Below are 19,186 nucleotides of genomic sequence, written 5' to 3'. Positions count from 1 at the left end.
TTGCATTTCCATAATGTGGTTGTTCAGTTATTCTAACTTAATGGCTGAAGAATTGACTTGTGTTTGGAAAAGCTTTTTTGACTTCATTGAAATAGTATATTTGAGGTACAGGAAACAAAGTGTGACATTTAAGCTGTGCAAGTAGCAAAAAAATGCTAAGAGTAGAGCAACTCAGCAGGTTAGGAAGCATCTCTGGAGGAAAGTGAATAGTTGGGATTTCAGGCCAAGATCCTTCATCAGGACAATCCCTACCACATCTGCTGACTTCCCGCAGCTGATGGTCTTGGAGTATGTCATTGCTTAAGCAGGCATGGAACAATGTCATAATCACAGAACACAACAGCATAGAAACAGGCCTTTCAGCCCATCTAGTTGATGCTGAGCTGCTGTTATGTCTAGTCCCACTGACCCACATCTGGACAAGAGCCCTCCATGCCTCTCCCATTCATGCATCTATCCAAACTTTGCTTAAACGTTGCAGTGAAACCTGCGTCCACCACCTCTGCTGGCAGGTCGTTCCACACTCTCACCAGCACCGCGGGTTCCCCCTTGCATATTTCACTTAACCTATGACCTTTAACTCTGGTCTCACCCAACCTCCAGTAGAAAAAGCCATGTCTCTACCCCTCAATTTCTTGTACATCTATCAAAACTTCACTCATTCTCCTGCATTTAGAATAAAGACCTAACCTATTCAACCTTTCCCTGTAACTCGGGTGCTTAAGTCCTGGCAACATCTTTGTTTTTTCAGTAATCTTTTAATCTTATTAATAGCTTTCCTGTTGATAGGTGACCAGAACTGCACACAGGACTCCAAATTTGGTCTCAGTCTTGTATAACATAACATACTAACTCATATTTAATACTCTCAATGGATACGATTAAATATTCCTGTTTCAGCCTGATACAGCTAAAAAGCACAACTGCTTCCAAGGTCAGTACAGTCAACAAAGATGTCTTAATGCATTTAAACAAACTATCGCTGCTTAAAACCAACAGAAACAACACCGATTGTGGTCAGAAGTGCCCATGGAGGACACCTTGGAGGAAGTGGGGTTTTAAGCTCCCCATACCGTCTATCTTGCTGGTGAACATGCAGTCTCTGGTGAATAAAATCGATGATCTCAGAGCCAGGGTACTGAATCAGAGGGACATTAGGACCGCGTGTGTCCTTTGTTTCACGGAATCCTGGTTAACCCCTTCTGTACCAGATGCAGCGATCCAGATCAGGTTTACTATACACCATCAAGATATAGAGTCTCTCAAAAGCAGAGGTGGAGGAGTATTCCTCATGATCAACTCTTCTTGGTGCACAAATATATCAGTGCAGTCCCAATTCTGCTCACCAGACCTGGAATATCTAGCAATAAAGTGCTGTCCTTTTTTTTTTTTACCTACCACAGGAGTTCTCTGGGGTCATTCTGGTAGCAGTTTACATTTCACCTCAGGCCAATGATCTGAGTAATGGGATCAACATGCACAAAATAGCACACTCTAGTGCCTTCATCATTGTGGGAGATTGTAACCAGGCCAGTTTGGGGAAAAAAAAATCACTAAGCAACTACCATCGACAGATCACTTGCAAAACCAGAGGAAACAACACACTGGACCATTGCTACACCACCATCAGGGATGCCTCAATGCCTCACTTCAGGAAGTCTGATCACCTGGCTGTACTCCTACTCCGAGTACAGGCAGAGACCGAAGACTGCAGCACCAGCAGTGAGGACCAAGAAGACGTGGACAAGGGAAGCACAGGAGTGCCTACAGGACTGCTTTGAATTGGTGGACTGGACTGTATTCAGGGATTCATCTTCGAACCTGGATGAGTATACTGCAGTTGTTACCAACTTCATTAAAACCTGTGTGGATGAGTGTGTGCCTACAAAGACTTACTGTACATTCCCAAACCAAAAGCTGTGGATGAACCAGGAGTTACGTCATCTGCTGAAGGCTAGATCTGTGGCATTTAAGTCTGGCAACCCAGGCCTGTACCAGAAAACCAGGTATGATTTGCAGAGGGCTATTTCAAGGGCAAAGAGACAATTTCAAACAAGATTGGGGGTGACATCAGATGCACGGCAACTCTGGCAGGGTCTGCATGACATTACTTCCTACAAAGCAAAATCCAATAGCATTAAAAGCAGCAATGCTTCACTACCAGATGAACTGAATGCCTTCTATGCACGCTTTGAAAGGGAGAACACAACTATAGCTGTGAAGATCCCTGCTGCACCCGATGACTCTCTGATCTCTGTCTCAGAGGCCGCTGTTAAACTGTCTTTAAAGAGAGGGAACCCTCACAAGGTGGAAGGTCCTGATAGAGTACCTGGTAAGGCTCTGAAAACTTTTGCCAACCAACTAGCAGGAGTATTCAAGGGCATTTCCAACCTCTCACTGTTGTGAGCAGAAGTTTCCACTTGCTTCAAAAAGGCAACAATTATGTCAGTGCCTAAGAAGAATAATGTAAGCTGCCTTAATGACTATCGCTTGGTAGCACTCACATCAACAGTGATGAAATGCTTTGAGAGGTTGGTCATGATGAGACTGAACTCCTGCCTCAGCAAGGACCTGGACCCCTTGCAGTTTGCCTATCGCCACAATAGGTCATGGCAGATGCAACCTCAATGGCATTCCACATGGCATTAGACCACCTGGACGGTACAAACACCTACGTCAGGATGCTGTTCATTGACTATAGCTCAGCATTTAATACCATCATTCCCACAATCCTGATTGAGAATTTACAGAACCTGGGCCTCTATACCTCCCTCTGCAATTGGATCCTCGACTTCCTAACTGGAAGACCAGTCTGTGCGGATTGGTGATAACATCTCCTCCTTGCTGACGATTAACACTGGTGCACCTCAGTGCTTAGCCCAGTGCTCTACTCTCTATTACACATGACTGTGTGGTGAGGCAGAGCTCAAATACCATGTATGAATTTGCAGATGATTTTTGGTAGAAGCTCAGGAGATGACAAGAGGGCGTACAGGTGTGAGGTATGTTGACTAGTGGAATGGTGCTGCAGCAACAACCTCGCATTCAAAGTCAGTAAGATGAAAGAACTGATTGTGGACTTGAGGAAGGGTAAGAGGGATCAGAAGTGGAGAGAGTGAGCAGCTTCAAGTTCCTGGGTGTCAAGATCTGAGGATCTAACCTGGTCCAACATATCAATGCAGTTATAAAGAAGGCAAAACAGTGGCTATACTTCATTAGAGCTTGAAGAGATTTGACATGTCAACAAATACACTCAAATTTCCATAGTTGTACTGTGGAGAGCATTCTGACAGGCTGCATCACTGTCTGCTATGGAGGGGCAGAGGACAGGACCAAAAGAAGCTGCAGCAGGTTGTAAATCTAGTCAGCTCCAAATTGGGCACTAGCCTACAAAGTACCCAAGACATTTTTAGAGAGTGGTGTCTCAGAAAGGCAGCGTCCTTTATTAAGGACCTCCAGTACCCAGGGCATGCCCTTTTCTCACTGTTACTATCAGGGAGGAGGTACAGAAGCCTGAAGGCGCACACTCAGTGATTCAGGAACAGCTTCTTCTCCTCTACCATCTGATTCCTAAATGGATATTGAATCTTTGGATACAACTTCACTTTTTTGGTATACAGTATTTATGTTTTTGCACATTAAAAAAAAAAAAATCCAATATGTAATTGATTTACTTTATTTTTTATTTTTTTTCTCTGCTAGATTATGTATTGAGCTGTTGCTAAGTTAACAAATTTCATGTCACATGCCAGTGATAATAAACCTGATTCACATTCTGATCCTGACTTGTATGAAAACAATGTGCCAAAAGCTCTATATAACCCTGTCTATCTGTGAAACCACTTTCAAGGATGTATGGATGGGTATTCCCAGATCATTCTCCCACTGCACTCCTCTGTGCCCTTCTGTTCCCTGTTTATGGCCTATCCTGGTTTGTCCTCTCAAAAGTGCAACATCTCAAACAAATTCCATCTACTATTTTTCAGCCCACTTTTCCAGCTGGTCTAGATCTTGCTGCAAGCTTTGATAGCTTTCCTTGCTGTTCATTATCCCCCAATCTGTGTCAAAAACAAATGTGCTGATCTAGTTTACCATATTCTCTATCACATTAATTCCCATGCAGAATAGGGATATATTATGAAAGCAAAATAATCCGTATGGCAAGTGGAAAACCTCAGATATGCAATAAAGAATACTCAGTGGTTGCTTTATTAGGTACAGGACTAGAACCTACACAGTAAGTATAAAAGCAATCCTATATGATGTAGAAGTAACTGGTACATATACATAGACTGAGTGTACCTAGGTGATGTGTATGTAGTGGTGGTTGGGAGGAGTGGAGGTGTTGATCAGCCTGATGGCTTGGGGGAAGTAACTGTCTGATGATCCTGGCATAAAGTACTACTTAAAGGTACTAATGCAAAAAACAAAATTGTGGGTTTGGTTTTTCTGCCCATCAGTATCCTCTCCTAGAGCAACATTCCCAGTGTTGAGGTTCTGATCAAATTCACTCATCTACAACTTCTACACACCTAACAGTAAATTCCTAAAGTGATCATGAAGCCCCATGACAGGAATAAATCAGACAAGAGAAAAACTTCACAGGCATTGTGAAAGCTTCCTTAAAAATTATGGCATTGTGAATTCTTGGAGAATGACTCTTCAAAATGGATGACTAACTGGGGGAGGGGATACTGAGAAGAGTCTGTAATCAAGGAGCAATGAACTAATAACACTGTAAACTATTCCCCCCTTTTGTCTAGCAATTTGTGGCCCAGTTTTATGATTAAACATAGATCCTTCTTAAAGCATTAAATGAGTTACTAGCAATCCTTTACAAGGGGTTGCACAAGAAGGAGAAGATACAATGCAAATGTGATGGTGGTGGTGGTGGGTTTAAAACAGTGGGATGATGTATATATTGGCTGAAGCACTCAGGTTTTTCACTTCAACACATGTTCCTGTTCCCCACCTTCACTAGCCACAAATACACATAATTTGCAGCTATTGAAACTCTGAGATGAGGGAGAGCTGTATTTCAGATAATTATCTGGTCAGCCACCCTTAAAGTAACTGTTCCAATAATGGCTTAGCATACACATTTCAAAGTAGTCCTTTTTTCCCCCACAAGTCTCCATAATCCTGGTGACTTCCATACTTTTGATATCAATGACTAGACCTTCAGACTTATGCTTAAGAATTCCCCATACTTTCTGATGAACCTGATGAGGCCATTCAAAAGGTAACACTTCACCTGGAGTAGCAAATTCCACAAAATTTGTAAGAACCATCATCTTGAGGAACTTTAGTCCAAGTACTTAGTTGTCAAATAGTGAACTATGCCAAACTTGTTGTTCGCTCTGTATTTTGCATTACTGAGGTATGGCATAGCTAGGCTTCCCAAAACCAATTCATTTTTATAGATACATATCATTATTTAATCCAGCATTCAGTTACCTAAAACTTAACTTGCATCCTCTGCAATGTAAGTTAGACTCCAATAAAAAAAAATTCAGCATTTGCCTCACTTGTCAATATATGAATAGATGTATAGGCCATGTTTGAGGAAGAGGACTTAAAAACAAAAACAAAAAAAAATCAGTCTTAAATATCCCATTTTGAAGCCAAAGACTGCTTACTTGCCTACATTTCAAAAGACATGCAGCTTTCACAGACATGCACTTTACTCCTCTTGGTGGTTGCTGATAATATCCCCAATGGTCCAAGTAAAAAAGGACAAAAACATTGACCCAAATTCCTCTGCAGCAATGATCATACATGTTATCACTGGCAAATGAAGCCAAAGAAATGAATAGGGTGAAATAAAATAATTAATATTTTCTTCCCTTGAACTCAAAGGACAAGTTGGATGAAAAGAACAAACATTTTCCTTGATAATCACTCTCTATTTGAAATTAGCCAAACACCAAAGTAACACACACAAAATGCTGAAGGAACTCAGCAGGTTGGGCAGCATCAATGAAAAAGAGTGAACAGTTGACATTTCGGGCCAAGACCCTTCCATCAGGGCTGGAGAAAAAAAAAAGACGAGAAGTCAGTGTAAGAAGGTGGGGGGGGGGGAGAGTAAGAGAAAAACAAAGTAGTTCACCAACTTAGTTTAAAAAAAACACAATTTTCATTCAACTTTTTATTGCATTTCACACTCCTTTCAGTGAAATAGTGAGTGTAAATATACAGTGAGAATAGCAACTCTCAAGCCATGTAACATGGGATGCTAGCTGACAGTTTTGCAAGATTTCATCCTTGAAACTGTACATCCTGATGATTATGATTGATTACCACCTGTATGTAATAATTAAGCAATAAGAACTGGATAATGGATAGAACTGACTAATTTCTCAGCAATTTGGGATATTGCAAATGGTCTTTTAAGTATCATACAAAGACAGTACTTTACATGGAGCTATTAACAAATAATTAAAGTAACCTGAATGTGACATACAAGCCTCTTGCAGGATGAAATGCAAATAGTATATAGGAGAAAGGGCATATTTAAAAGACTGACACATTCTCAACAGTTCAATATGCACAGGACAACTGTCGCTACATTCCTTCCTCTGCCATGACCATTCTTTTCTATATAAAATTGATTATATCCAGTTACACCTCTACGAATTTACAATTTAATAACACTTAAAGCAAACAACAACCTTCATTCCACACAGGAAAAATAGTGGGAACAAATAACTAACTGATTTATTTTTAATTTGGTGCCACCTTCAATATTTACAGCTGCAACAATTTACTGTTTTGGGATTTTGTGAGAAGAAAGCCTTGTTTTCTGGGGGAATTCCGTAAATGTAATGGGTACTTCGCTTCAGAGAGAAACCTTTTGTTAACTAATACAGAAGAGGGGACATGCTTAAGAGTTCAATACTCAAAATTTACCAGTCAACTACAAGAGTTTGAAAATTAGTCACCAACCCACCATCTTTCCAAAAAGAAAGCACCTTGGAAAATATTAACTAATTTTCCCCAGGCCAAGTCAACCAGTACCAATGCTATTAGGTTATTTGAATACAGATTATTTACGTTTTTTGGACAAAACATATCCATTATCCTTTAAGTGAGTCAGACAGAAATTATAACACGATTTGTCTACCATGAATTTACATTACCAGGTAACAGATCAAATTATTTAGAATGCAGACATTCCCTTCAATGAACTTGTTGATTGTAGTTTTTTAAATGCACCACTTATAGCAATAGTTCGAAGCATAAAGGTGGTATCTATTCTTTGCCAGTCAATAGTGTATTGCACTGAATGATTGTAACAATGTATTTGCTGCTCCTAAAACTTGAATTTTGAATTAGTACCACCATAAGAACATGTCCCTACAAATCTGTTCATTTTAAATAATATGGAAATTAAAGAAAGAAGCCAAAATCACAGATCAAAGCAGCACAATTGAGCGCACAAAGTTTGTACAGCAGCATTAACTAGAACTTTACTGTGCAAGTATCCCTCTCTGATACATATTTATAATCAAAGTACTAGGTGTCAAATATTTGGACAATGAATTTTTTAGAAAAACTGAACAGAAAACATTCCTCTGACGTGATTAAACTATTAATTTTGACGTCAATACAGGAGTGTTGCAACATGTGTCTAGGTGGTGAATGACAGTAGATGGCAGTAGCATTCAAAAGAAAACATACAGGGTGGAATAGTTGAAGACTGGAAATTTTTAAAAAGACAGGCAACATAGCTTTGTTTCTAATAGTTATCGATAACTAACAAAACAGGCCAACAAAAAAATACACTGAAGCAGAATATGAATGATTTACTGAACTGCTGTTTGATACTTCAATCCAGCATACCAATTAGTAGCAAAAAGCTTGCCTGGAAAATTCATAACAATCCTGCAACATCTGCAATGAGGAGTGGTGGCAAGGAGAGGTCTAAACAGCAAACATTCTGTTTGTGAAAGCCACAAGCAAAATCAGAACTAGTTTTCTTAACAAAATCAATAGTCAAGCCCCAGTTATATTAATTATTTCCTGTTCCATTGCAAAGATAGGGAAGGGTAAAAATAAACACTACTAAAGTTTGACAGGTGGCTGAAAAATATCAGCTTCAGGTTATCCATTCACCATTAACCAAAAAAAGGAAATAAAAGACGTCTCGTGGGATTCATGACTTGAAACTTCACCAAGTTTTGTGTGACTGACAACTGCACATTTACTCAATGTCCATTTCTGGTAGATTTTGTTGATGCTCTGCATTCTTCTGGGCATTCTCAGTGGCAGCAGGTGTGGGGCCCTCTGAGTTGGTATTTTGTTCTCCATTAACTGGTCCATTCTGTTCTGCCCCCTTTTCTTCTTTTGGAGGCTCTACTTTAGGCTTTGGCTTGCAAACAATGGGGTTACAAAGGTTGACTAATTCCTGAGAAGAAAAGTAGAAGGTATTAAAAACTGATAGCAACATTTCAAAATCAAGTAAGATAAAATATAGCAATGATAATACCAAGCAACACACACACACACACACACAAAGAGAAAATCTGCAGATGCTGGAAATCCAAGCCAAACACACAAAATGCTGGAGGAACCCAGCAGGCCAGGCAGCATCTGCGTAAAAGCATAGTCGACATTTCAGGCCGAGACCCTTCATCAGGACTGGAGAAAAAAATGTCAGAGTTAGAAGGTGTGGTGGGGGGGGGGGGAAGAAAAACAAGGTGATAGGTACAACTGTGAAGGGGGAGGGGGAAGGGATGAAGTAAAGAGCTGGACGTTGATTGGTTAAAGAGATACAGGACTAGAAAAGGGGGAATCTGATATGGGAGGACAGAAGGCCATGGAAGAAAGAAAAGGGAGAGGAGCACCAGAGGGAGGCGACGGACAGATAAGGAAGTAAGATGAGAGAAGGAAAAGGGAATGGGGAATGGTGAAGCTGTAGGGGGCATTACCAGAAATTTGAGAAATCAATGTTCATTCCATCAGGTTGGAGGCTACCCAAATGGAATACAAGGTGTTGCTCCTCCAACCTGAGTGTGGCCTCATCGTGACAGTAGAGATGGCCATGGATTGACATGTCAGAATGGGAATGGGAAGTGGAATTAAAATGGGCGGCCACTGGGAGATCCCTCTTTTTCTGGCAGGTGGAGTGTAGGCGCTCGGTAAAGCCATCGCCCAATCTACGTTGGATCTCTCCGATATACAGGAGGCCATAACCAGGAGCACCAGATACAGTAGATGACTCCCGCAGACTCACAGGTAAAGTGTCGCCTCACCTTGAAGGATTGTTTGGGGCCCTGAATGGCAGTGATGGAGGTGGTTTTGGGGTCAGGTGTAGCACTTGTTTCGCTTGCAAGTACAAGTGCCAGGAGGGAGAACAGTGGGGAGGGACAAATGGACAAGGAAGTTGCGTAGGAGCAAACCCCGCTGAAAGCAGGAAGTTTGGGGCGGGTGGGAGAAGAATGGCTTGGTGGTGGGATCACGTTGGGGATGGCGGAAATTACTGAGCTTTATGTATGTGTTGGATGCAGAGGCTAGTGGGGTGGCAGGAAAATGGGGTGAGGGCAGATGTGCGTGAAATGGAAGAGATGCAGTGAAGGGGAAATGCAGTCAAGATGATGGGGAAAGGGAAGCCCCTTTCTTTGAAGGAGGACGACGACATCTCCTTCTTTCTGGAATTTAAAGCCTCATCCTGAGAGCAGATGCAGCAGAGGCGGAGGAAACTGATAGAAGGGGATGGCATTTTTACAAGTAACATGGTGGGAAGAGGTATAGCCCAGGTAGCTGTGAGAATCCGTGGGTTTATAATAGACATCAGAAGATAAGCTGTCATCGGAGATAGAGACAGAGATTGAGAAAGGGGAGAGAGGTGTCAGAAATGGACCAGGTAAATTTGAGGGCAGGGTGGAAGTTGGAGTCAAAGTTGATGAAGTCAATGAGCTCCACGTGGGTGCGGGAAGCAGTACCAATGCAATCGGCGATGATACCAACTTGAATGGGGGGGGGGGGAGGAGGAGAAGAGGGCAGGAGAAGGGAGAAATGGGGAAACCGCATCCAGGACAGGCAACTACCAATTTTAGCAAAGAAACATTCACTTGATTCACTATAATGAAGTACTGACACAAAAACAAAACTGGCATGCTTTTTTTTTTTTTTTTACGGATTCCTGGCTTCCTCTGGAATCTACTGCTGGATTACTATCAGTCTGTCATGTTCGCATTATTTGTATTTTTCTTCAAAACTTTTTTGTTCTTTGAATCATTCCTTAAAACCTATCGTCATCTGTCTTTACGCCTCGTTGTGCAATTGTCAAAATTCCTATGAAGAAACCTAGGCTATTTTACTGTGTTGAAGTTGAAGTCATAAGGTGACAGACTTTCTCCATCCTACTTTTCCTCAAGTTTATTAATTTGTCTGTAAATATCCAATTCTTTCTTCAAAATATTCCAAATCTGCAATATTCTGGGTTCTTTGCACATATTTTTAAAGTAAATTCCAAGAAAACCTGTATAATTAGTGCAAATCATTCAAAATACTTCTGGCTGGAGCCTGCAATATGTTCAACCATACAAATTAACTAAGATAACTTCTAATGGATTCTTTGCCTAGCATGATGGTAGTTCTAATACAACAAGTTATTTTTTTTAGAAGTCTCAAACTAGAGAGATGACAGTTAAATTCTTGACAAATTATTTAAAACATACCTTAACTTTGGCTCGAACATCTGTACATTTCACAAGTGGATCTTGTGTTAGAGACTGTTTACTCTGTAAATTCATTTTACTGTTCATCCATTCCATTGCTTCTTGAACATATTTGTCCACTTTCTCCATCTCTGCTGGATCCAAGTGATCATATTGTTCTTCCTAGCACAGAACAAACAAACTACAAAATCAGAAATTCCCAAAATACCAAGAAACTCTTCTGAGCCAGCCATACATGATTATTACAGTGATAGATCAATTTCAGTTTTGGCTCAGCCATGTTTTATGACTCTGAGTTTAGTCTGGACTAAAAAACTAGTTCTGGTCCTGATATTTAACTCCTGCACTGTGACCCTGCCTGGATTATGGTAGGGTTCAATTCCAGTGAATTGCTTGTAAATCAAACCATTCACATCAGAAATCCGGTGTGAACAGAGTTCCACATGACAGAAGATGCCTACAGCCCAGTGGCAGTCAGCAAATCCATGTTGGTGGTATTTTAAATGCTGGTATGTATATACAGGCTGTATTCATATGGGGAGTTTGTAAGCTGGGGTGAACTTGTAATTTGTTATTGTTGACTGCTTGTTTGTACCATTCCATTCTCTTTCAGAAAAACAAGGCTTTGTTTTTTCTTAGCTCAGCTGCAATCTTTACTATTAAAATGTTTATAATTAATTTACTTCAACTTCTGGACTAGGGTCTTGGTTAACTTCAATAATGTGCTGGAATACTGCAAGACTGTCTCATGCATATATTAGATGACTAAATTTAGCATAAAAAGGATTAAATTGGTTCTCTAGTGAAGCATGCAATTCAAACTTCCATAGTGAGGTACATCAACTTTTGAAGCACCAATTTTAAGAATTCCCAGTTAAATTTTATATTAATAGAAGGCTCACAAAACAAAACACTAACTCAAAAATTAACCAGGCTGTAAGATTTACATTTGTGGGCTCTTGAAGAACAAAAGGTCTTGGAGATTTAAAATTATTATATTATGCCATTAATGCTAATACAACTGCACAGCAAGAAATAATCTAAAGTGTGAAAAGTTTTTAAGAATTCTAATTAACAATTGTGCCTGTTTTCTTATAACCTATTCTAATTTGGGGAAAACACTTACAAGCTTTTTAGTGTGGAACATGAGCTCTCTATAACTGAAACACATGATCAGTTTTTAAAAAAGTTAATTGCTAACATCTCTGGATTAACGTACAGAATAAATGCTTCTAACCATTTCCCTTAACTTGCCAAATCCATTCTCAAGGGGGTTGCAAATTTAAGATTAAATAATTCAAGTTCTGCAGGCAAGAGCATAAACAAATGCTTAGTGTCTAATAGTGGGAGGTTTGTTACATTTTATTACACCTCCACATACAAGGATTTACTTCTCAAAAAAAAGTTTCTTAACACTAACTATTGAGTTATTGCTACAAACTAGAGTATGAAAAGCACTACTTCCTAGTCACTGGAAAAGTGAACTTGACAAATTTCAAAAATGCCTGAATCACCAACAACGTAGAGTAAGTGGGCAACTGCTGCCAATGTAGAAGCACATTAGATTGGTTGACTGTTTCAAACAACTTCTCTTGAACAATAGAAAGTTACATCATATTTATTTAAAAACTATGATGCTGTTGGATGACCTTCAAGTTCCATCATTTCATCCTTTTAAATCCCAGGTTATAATTAATACATTTTGCCCAGCATTATGTACTATACAGCTAAATTTAACAGATCAAACAATAATACAATTGAGCAGACTTTATTTATCACATTTCATTGTTTACTTATGACAACATATTTATTTTTGTTTTTACATACTTTGTTTCTAAAAGAGCTTATAATCTTCATGTACTGCTGCACTTGCCTCCCCATCTCATCAAAGGCTCTAGGACAATCCTCAAACTCCTGATAGCGATCCCGAATTGGCTGACCAAGTTTCTAGAAAGTAGCAAAAGGCATTATAAACTTGACGGCATATTACTTTGAAACCTGCATGTTTGCAACATAAAGTGAAAAAGAGCAAGATGCAAAGACTAGTCAATTTGCCCTGAATTTATATCAGCAGAATAAGGTGTGTGTGTGTGTGGTTTTGATATTCATAAATCTATGTTCCAAATTCTACAAGGTTTGCAGCCTCCCCATAAATTCTGCAGTGAAAATTTGTTTCCATTAGTTATTGAGTCCCAAAATTAAAACTGAGTTTTCCAAAATACAGCATGAACTCAAATTTAAATTAAGTTTACAGAGTGTGCTCTCATTTTCAGAGATTGAAAATGGGAAATGAAAAGTCAAGAATTTTAGTACTGTACTGCTCTTGAAATGGTTTTGGTTATCCCATCTACTCTGAAAGGAAATTGTTCCAATTGCTTCCAACAACGGAGACAAGAAAGATGGTGGAGTCATAGACTCTGGCCTTTCGCTGATGCAGGAAAGGGATAGGCATGTAAATAAAGATGAGATCAACTCCCTCTAAGTACAACAATGACAACACCATTTATTTAGTTTATAAATGGCCTGGCTTCAAAAACAAGTTATGTCTGCAGCTCATGGATATGTAGAAAGTAGGAGTTGAAAGCCATTTGAAGCCTTTGAAGTTGCCCCAATCAATTATGATTTTGGTTGATCATTCATACACAGTACATAGTTCCTGCTTTATCTTTGAATCCACTGATCACTTAAATGAACTTTTCTTGAATACATGTACTGAGTCACCCTCAACTGTTTCTGCATTAGAGAATTCTACTGGTTCACTCTTTAGAAGAGGAAAAAAATCTCATCTCAAATCTACAATAGCTTACCCCATACCCTCGTATACAGTTAATTGCACAAATAGATGCAATTCTTGTATCTATCTCATTATGAATGCAAAACTGATCAAGGTAACATGCAAGCTTGATATTTTTTAAACCTTAGTACTGTATAAGTTTTGCATACATTTTACCATCTTTTGATTTTACCCTTCAAAATTCCCCTTTCCTGTCTCCCTACATTGGTTGCCAAACTCCTATCTTACTTGAAAACTTCACCAATAGCCGTAGCAAACTCATGCACACCTATTCCCTTAACTATTCATAAATGATAACTAATAAATATTTTTAGCAAAGATGCGTTTATGATATTTTGCTCATGGTCAAACTAATTAAAGCAATAGGAAGAATTCTGAGAGATCTGCTAAATAGGTGCTTCATATCTATAGTGGGCAAAGCCTCAGCAATTTAACATTAATACAACAAGATGATTGCATTCTTTTTCCAAGTATACTTTAGTAATATGGATTATCAGCCACCATGAATTGTAGGTTTCAAGAGTTACAGAAATATCAATAACATTAGTTTCAAATTCAGAAATGGCAAATTTTATTCCATTATATATCAAAATATTTACATTTTACAAATGTGGCTCATAAGAAGTCTCAAAAAAAAATTGCACATATTTACCTTTAGTTCAGTTAACTTATCTATATACACTTGCTTTCCCTGATCCTCCCCTTCTTCATACAACCAGTTTTCTGTGTCTTCTAATAGAAGGCTTAATTTGCTTCGTTCCTAGAAGTAATGAACGTTCATGTTGATTTGAATTACAAACATTAAGATATGCATTTTACTTCTAATTCAGCATATCAGCAGTAATCCATACAAAATGCTCGAGGAGCTCAGCAGGCCAGGCAGCATCTATAGAAAAAAGCACAGTTGACACTTGTGGCCGAAACATCAACTGTGCTTTTTTCCATAGATGCTGCCTGACCTGCTGAGCTCCTCCAGCATTTTGTGTGTGTTGCTCAGACTTTCAGCATCTGCAGATTTTCTCTTTTCAGCAGTAATGCTCTTTTAAATTTTTGCCAAGTTTTTACAAATGCGATTTCAAGAGCTCATGCTTTGAAAGTTCTCTGAAAAATGTCAAAAACACTAACACATAGGTAGTCACCAAACATAGGATTTACATTTACTGAAGTGCAGTGTCTCCTTAGCTTACACATGTCACCATTAGAAACTACTTGATGCCAATGGAAAAGTAAAATGAATATTTCAACAAAAACACATTGCTAAGCACTCTTACAAAGTGGCCCACAACCAGTTATATATTTCACAAATATAAAAATTCCTGCAATGTACCAAATGCCCAATATTACAAAGATATTGCTGATTCTAGATTAATGCTTGAGGAACAAAAAAAAACTTTACAAAATTTCTAACCAAATGCAATTGTTAGCATCACCAACATAAACTGAAAAATCATGCAAATTTTAATCATGTGCATGTCCTCCTGCCCAGAAAAATAAAATGTAAACTGTATTTAATTATAGATGACAAATATGTTGTGTTCCAAGAGATCACACCCACTTTATTTGAAAAGGTTACCATACTTTTGCATTCAGTTGGTTTTAGACCCTTGGTTAACCAATCAACAGACACATTTGAGAACATGATCCTTTCTTGACAGCCCTTCAGCCTGGCAAGCTCATGCTTCATGAAACCCTGAACAGGAACATCTAATCAAGAGAAGAACACAGGACCTCTACTTGATTGTCCAAATAGAGCACAATCCAAGTATTAAAATTTTAAAGGAAAAAAAGATAGCACATATTCTTTCAAAAGTCTTTGAAAATGATCGTTAAAAACTGGTTTATTATGATCTGCATAGGAACTAGGATTTCCTGGCAATAGTTATGAACCTTAAAAAATAAGCTATGTGGTTCTTCTAGCCTGCTCTATCAGTAATATTTGATGCTTTTGTTTCCATACGGCATTAATAAGGGTCTCACCTGGAGTACACTGTACAATAGTTGTCCCTTTATTTAAGCACTTTAATACTGTAGAAACAATTCAGAGACAGTTTACGATATGAAGATCTGAAATGGCTAGGTTATCTGATGAGGAAAGGTTGGACAGACTAAGCCTGTATCCCTTGCAGTTTAGAAGAGGACGTTGGATGGCTGGGGAGGGGATGATTCTTCATGTCGGTGAATTTAGAACTGTGGGTCATTGTTTAAAAATGGAGTTGTCCACTTAAACCAGATGAGGCGAAGTTTTCTGAGGATTGAGTCTTTGACACACTGTTCCTCACAGGGTGCCGGCAGTCTTTAAATGTTAAGGTAAGGCTACCTAAATATTATTAAACAAGGAAGTAAGAGGTAAAGCTTAAGTTACAATCAAATTTGTCATGACTTTATTGTATGGTGGAACATGTTTAAGAGATGAAATAGCCTACTCCTACATTTATTGCAGATTGCCAGCAAGATCATGGCTGATCCTGTATTTCAAGTCCTCTTATTCAAATTCCAATTTTATTCGCTTAGTCTCCATGATTAATCCATCTGAAAAGGTTGACTCATCTACTACTACGTCGACTCAGGCCCAGAGGGCCGGCATCGGGCATGATGACTCATCTGGAGACTCAAAATGTTTGCTTCGCTTCTTCAGTTGTCAATTTTCAACTTATGCTGCTAATCTATTAGTATTTTATAGATGTGAATAAAATAACCCATCTCTCATCGATGTAGTTTTGCCTCATGAAAACCAAGTTTATTTTCTCTATTCTTCCCGCACAGTGCGTAATTGTGAACTCCTCCAACAAATATCTTTGCTATATTTTTAACAATTGATCTATATCGTTCGGTGAACACTTTGCATCCTTGTCAAAGCTTGGTTTCTCTCCAAGCTATGCATCAATAAGCTTGATACCATACAAATTAATTTTTATTAACAAGAATTGAGAACAGTTGATGGCCCAGTACCAATTCTTGAGGTACCAAACAATCATATGGTCATTATTCTGCCTGTCTAGTGAATGCACTCCACCTCATCCAACTCCTAGTCAAGCAACTAACTCAAAGATACAACATGAGTGTACCTGGCTATCATCTTGCTGCTTACGCAAAAGGTAAATTTCAATGCAGTACAAGTACCTTCAACTAAGATAGCTCAATTAAGTCAACAAAACAGGGAATGGAGAGTGAAATCTCAAAAGTATAATAAAATAATGTTTTTTCTGAACATGCTTTTGGCTTTTTAAAAATAAAACTTTCATTAATTGGCAAGGAAAATCCTGACATAGAAAATATTAATATTTTACATTCTCTTTAAAATTAAGAATAATAGCTTTCAGAGCATCAGACAAAAAAGTACAAGTATGGCAATTCATCATTGCTTCCATGTTTTTAATACAACTTCTCTTTGCTATGGTCCCGGCTTCAAAGCAGAAGTAATATAAAACTCCAGGTATAGCCTGAAGCCTTCCAGATTAAAATTTTTCTCATTAAATACACAAACTGCACTGAATCAAATACTTACATCATTATTGACAAATTTTTCATAGATTCCACATAGCTTTTCTCTACTTTCATACACATATTCTTCCAAAGCATTCTTTGCATCATTTCTCTCCTTTTCAAGTTTATCCTGCATGATCATTTTACCCTAGACAAAGGTAAAACAATGAAATACATCAATAATTTAAAAACTGCTAACATTAATCAAAACTTCAATTGAATTTGTAAGTTGTTTCTCAGCCTGTGTCCAGTGACGTGCCGCAGAGATCAGTGCTGGGGTTTGTTGTATTTACGATTTGGATGAGGATGTAGATGGCATAATTAGCAAGTTTGCAGATGATACCAAAATTAATTGTGTAGTGGATAGTGAAAAAAGCTGCAGCAGATATTCAATAACTAGGAAAGCAATCAAAGGAATGACAGATGGAATTTAACATCGGTAAGAGCATAGAAATGCATTTTAGGAAGTTAAACCAGGACAGGACATGTGCAGTGAACAGTGTCCCAGGCAGCATTGTGGAATAGAGAAATCTAGGGATACAAGTATACTTGGACAGGTAGATGGATAGGAGAGATGGAAAGGAATATGGGCCAAAGAGGCCGCTTTCATGCTATATGGCACCGAATGTAGAAAATCTATTAACAAACCAAATATACAATGGATAGTCCTATACAAGATTCATTTGAAACTCGTTTGAACGTCAAGTTAAGTAGAAATGAAGTATGAAAAATAAAAGGGCAACTTGAATTCTCATCAACAGAAATGAAGATGGAAAAATGTGCAGTCAGGCACTATGTGAAAGCTTTCATGAGAAGTGAAGTAGAAGTGCACTGAAGTCAAATGTTATATTGCCTTTGACTGCAGCATGGTTAACCAAATATGGCTAGAACAATGGCTCATTTAGTAAATAGAAAACTGTTTCACTCAGGTAAATACAAATGTTTTTAATAACAGACACTCAGCATCAACTCCCTTCTGCATTAACTTCTTGGGAGACTTGCCAGTACTATCTGGGATCAGTGACTCAAAGGGTGGGACCAAAGATGACAGTGCAGCACGAGGGGAAAGCGAAGAATAGGCAGTAAATGGAGCAAGTGGAGAAAGCACAAAAGGGCTGGCAGGCTTACTGCAGACAAGATGATCAGCAGAGGGTATGAATCAGGATTGTGATGTCGTGCCAATCTCTGAAATGTGGCTGAGGGGAGGAATGGCACCTCAACATTCCTGGGTATGGTATGTACACATGGCAGTGGAGTTTCCCCAAAAGGAAGTAGTATTGCACTGCTGATCAGGAAGGACATTACAACAGTACTTAAGGAGTTTATCCTGGAGGATTGGCTAATGAAGCAACATGGATTGAGTTTAGAAATTAGAAAGGGGCATTTACTTTATAGGGTTACATTATAAGTCAGCAGGATTGGGAAGTACAAGCATGGAAACTCACTGTACAAGTACAAAAAAAGAAGAAAAATAAATATCAAGAACATGAGATAAAGAGTACTTGAAAGTAAGACAGTAGGTTGTGGGAACAGATTAGTCATAGGGCAAGTAAGGTTATCCCCTCTGGTTCAGGAGCATTATGGTTGAAGGTTAATAACTGTTTCTGAACCTGGTGGTGAGAGTCCTGAGACTCCTGTAGCTTCTTTCTTTTGGCAACAGTGAGAAGAAAGCATGCCTTGGTTAGTGGGAGTCCCTGGGGATGGATACTGCTTTCCTATGACAATGCTCTGTGTGGATGTGCTCAATGATGAGGAGGACTTTACCCATGATGTACTGGACCATACCTACTACTTTTTGCAGGATTTTCCAGTCAAATAGCAGTAGGATGTAAAACCAAAAGGGTTAGCGTAGTGGGTGATTTAAACTTTTCCCATATTGACTGGGGTTGTCTTAGTGCAAGGAGCCGAGATAGGGTGGAACTTTTTAAACATTTTTTTAAAAGCTGTATGTATGTAGAGAGTCCCACTGGGTGAAAAGAGGCGTAGCTGTTCTTGTCTTTACTTTAGGAAGTGAGGAATGGCAAGTGGTGTAAGTGTTTGTGACCAGTGCTTTGAGTGATAATCAAGGGTTGAATACTGAGCAATTTAAAACAAATTTAAATTTAGACCCTTAAGAAATAAACAAGCAGTTAATTTACTTTGTTTAAAAAAAGGATTAGTTTATATTTAGAGATTTGCATATTGATGCTTTGAGATAGCTTTGCCATTCAGGGAACCCAAGCAATTC

The 19,186-nt window shown here is 38.7% G+C and overlaps 1 protein-coding gene across 1 annotated transcript in view; it reads right to left on the bottom strand.

Moving 5' to 3' along the window:
* Window positions 1-6,133: 6,133 nt before the first annotated feature.
* LOC140200523 (heat shock 70 kDa protein 4-like) overlaps window positions 6,134-19,186 on the bottom strand; it is a 38,806-nt gene continuing 25,753 nt past the window's right edge. Inside the window, exons 15-19 of the mRNA XM_072263988.1 lie at window positions 16,982-17,107; window positions 14,129-14,236; window positions 12,510-12,629; window positions 10,683-10,844; window positions 6,134-8,407 (exon numbers count right to left, since the gene is read on the bottom strand). Coding sequence (XP_072120089.1) covers window positions 8,204-8,407; window positions 10,683-10,844; window positions 12,510-12,629; window positions 14,129-14,236; window positions 16,982-17,107 — 720 coding nt within the window. The 3' untranslated portion in view covers window positions 6,134-8,203. The remainder of the gene's footprint in view (window positions 8,408-10,682; window positions 10,845-12,509; window positions 12,630-14,128; window positions 14,237-16,981; window positions 17,108-19,186) is intronic.

This window comes from Mobula birostris, chromosome 7, assembly GCF_030028105.1.
Source record: "Mobula birostris isolate sMobBir1 chromosome 7, sMobBir1.hap1, whole genome shotgun sequence".
In the NCBI taxonomy this organism is placed as follows: Eukaryota; Metazoa; Chordata; class Chondrichthyes; order Myliobatiformes; family Myliobatidae; genus Mobula; species Mobula birostris.
The sequence above is the reverse complement of the archived record's forward strand: the minus strand, read 5'-3'. Positions and strand labels throughout refer to the sequence as shown.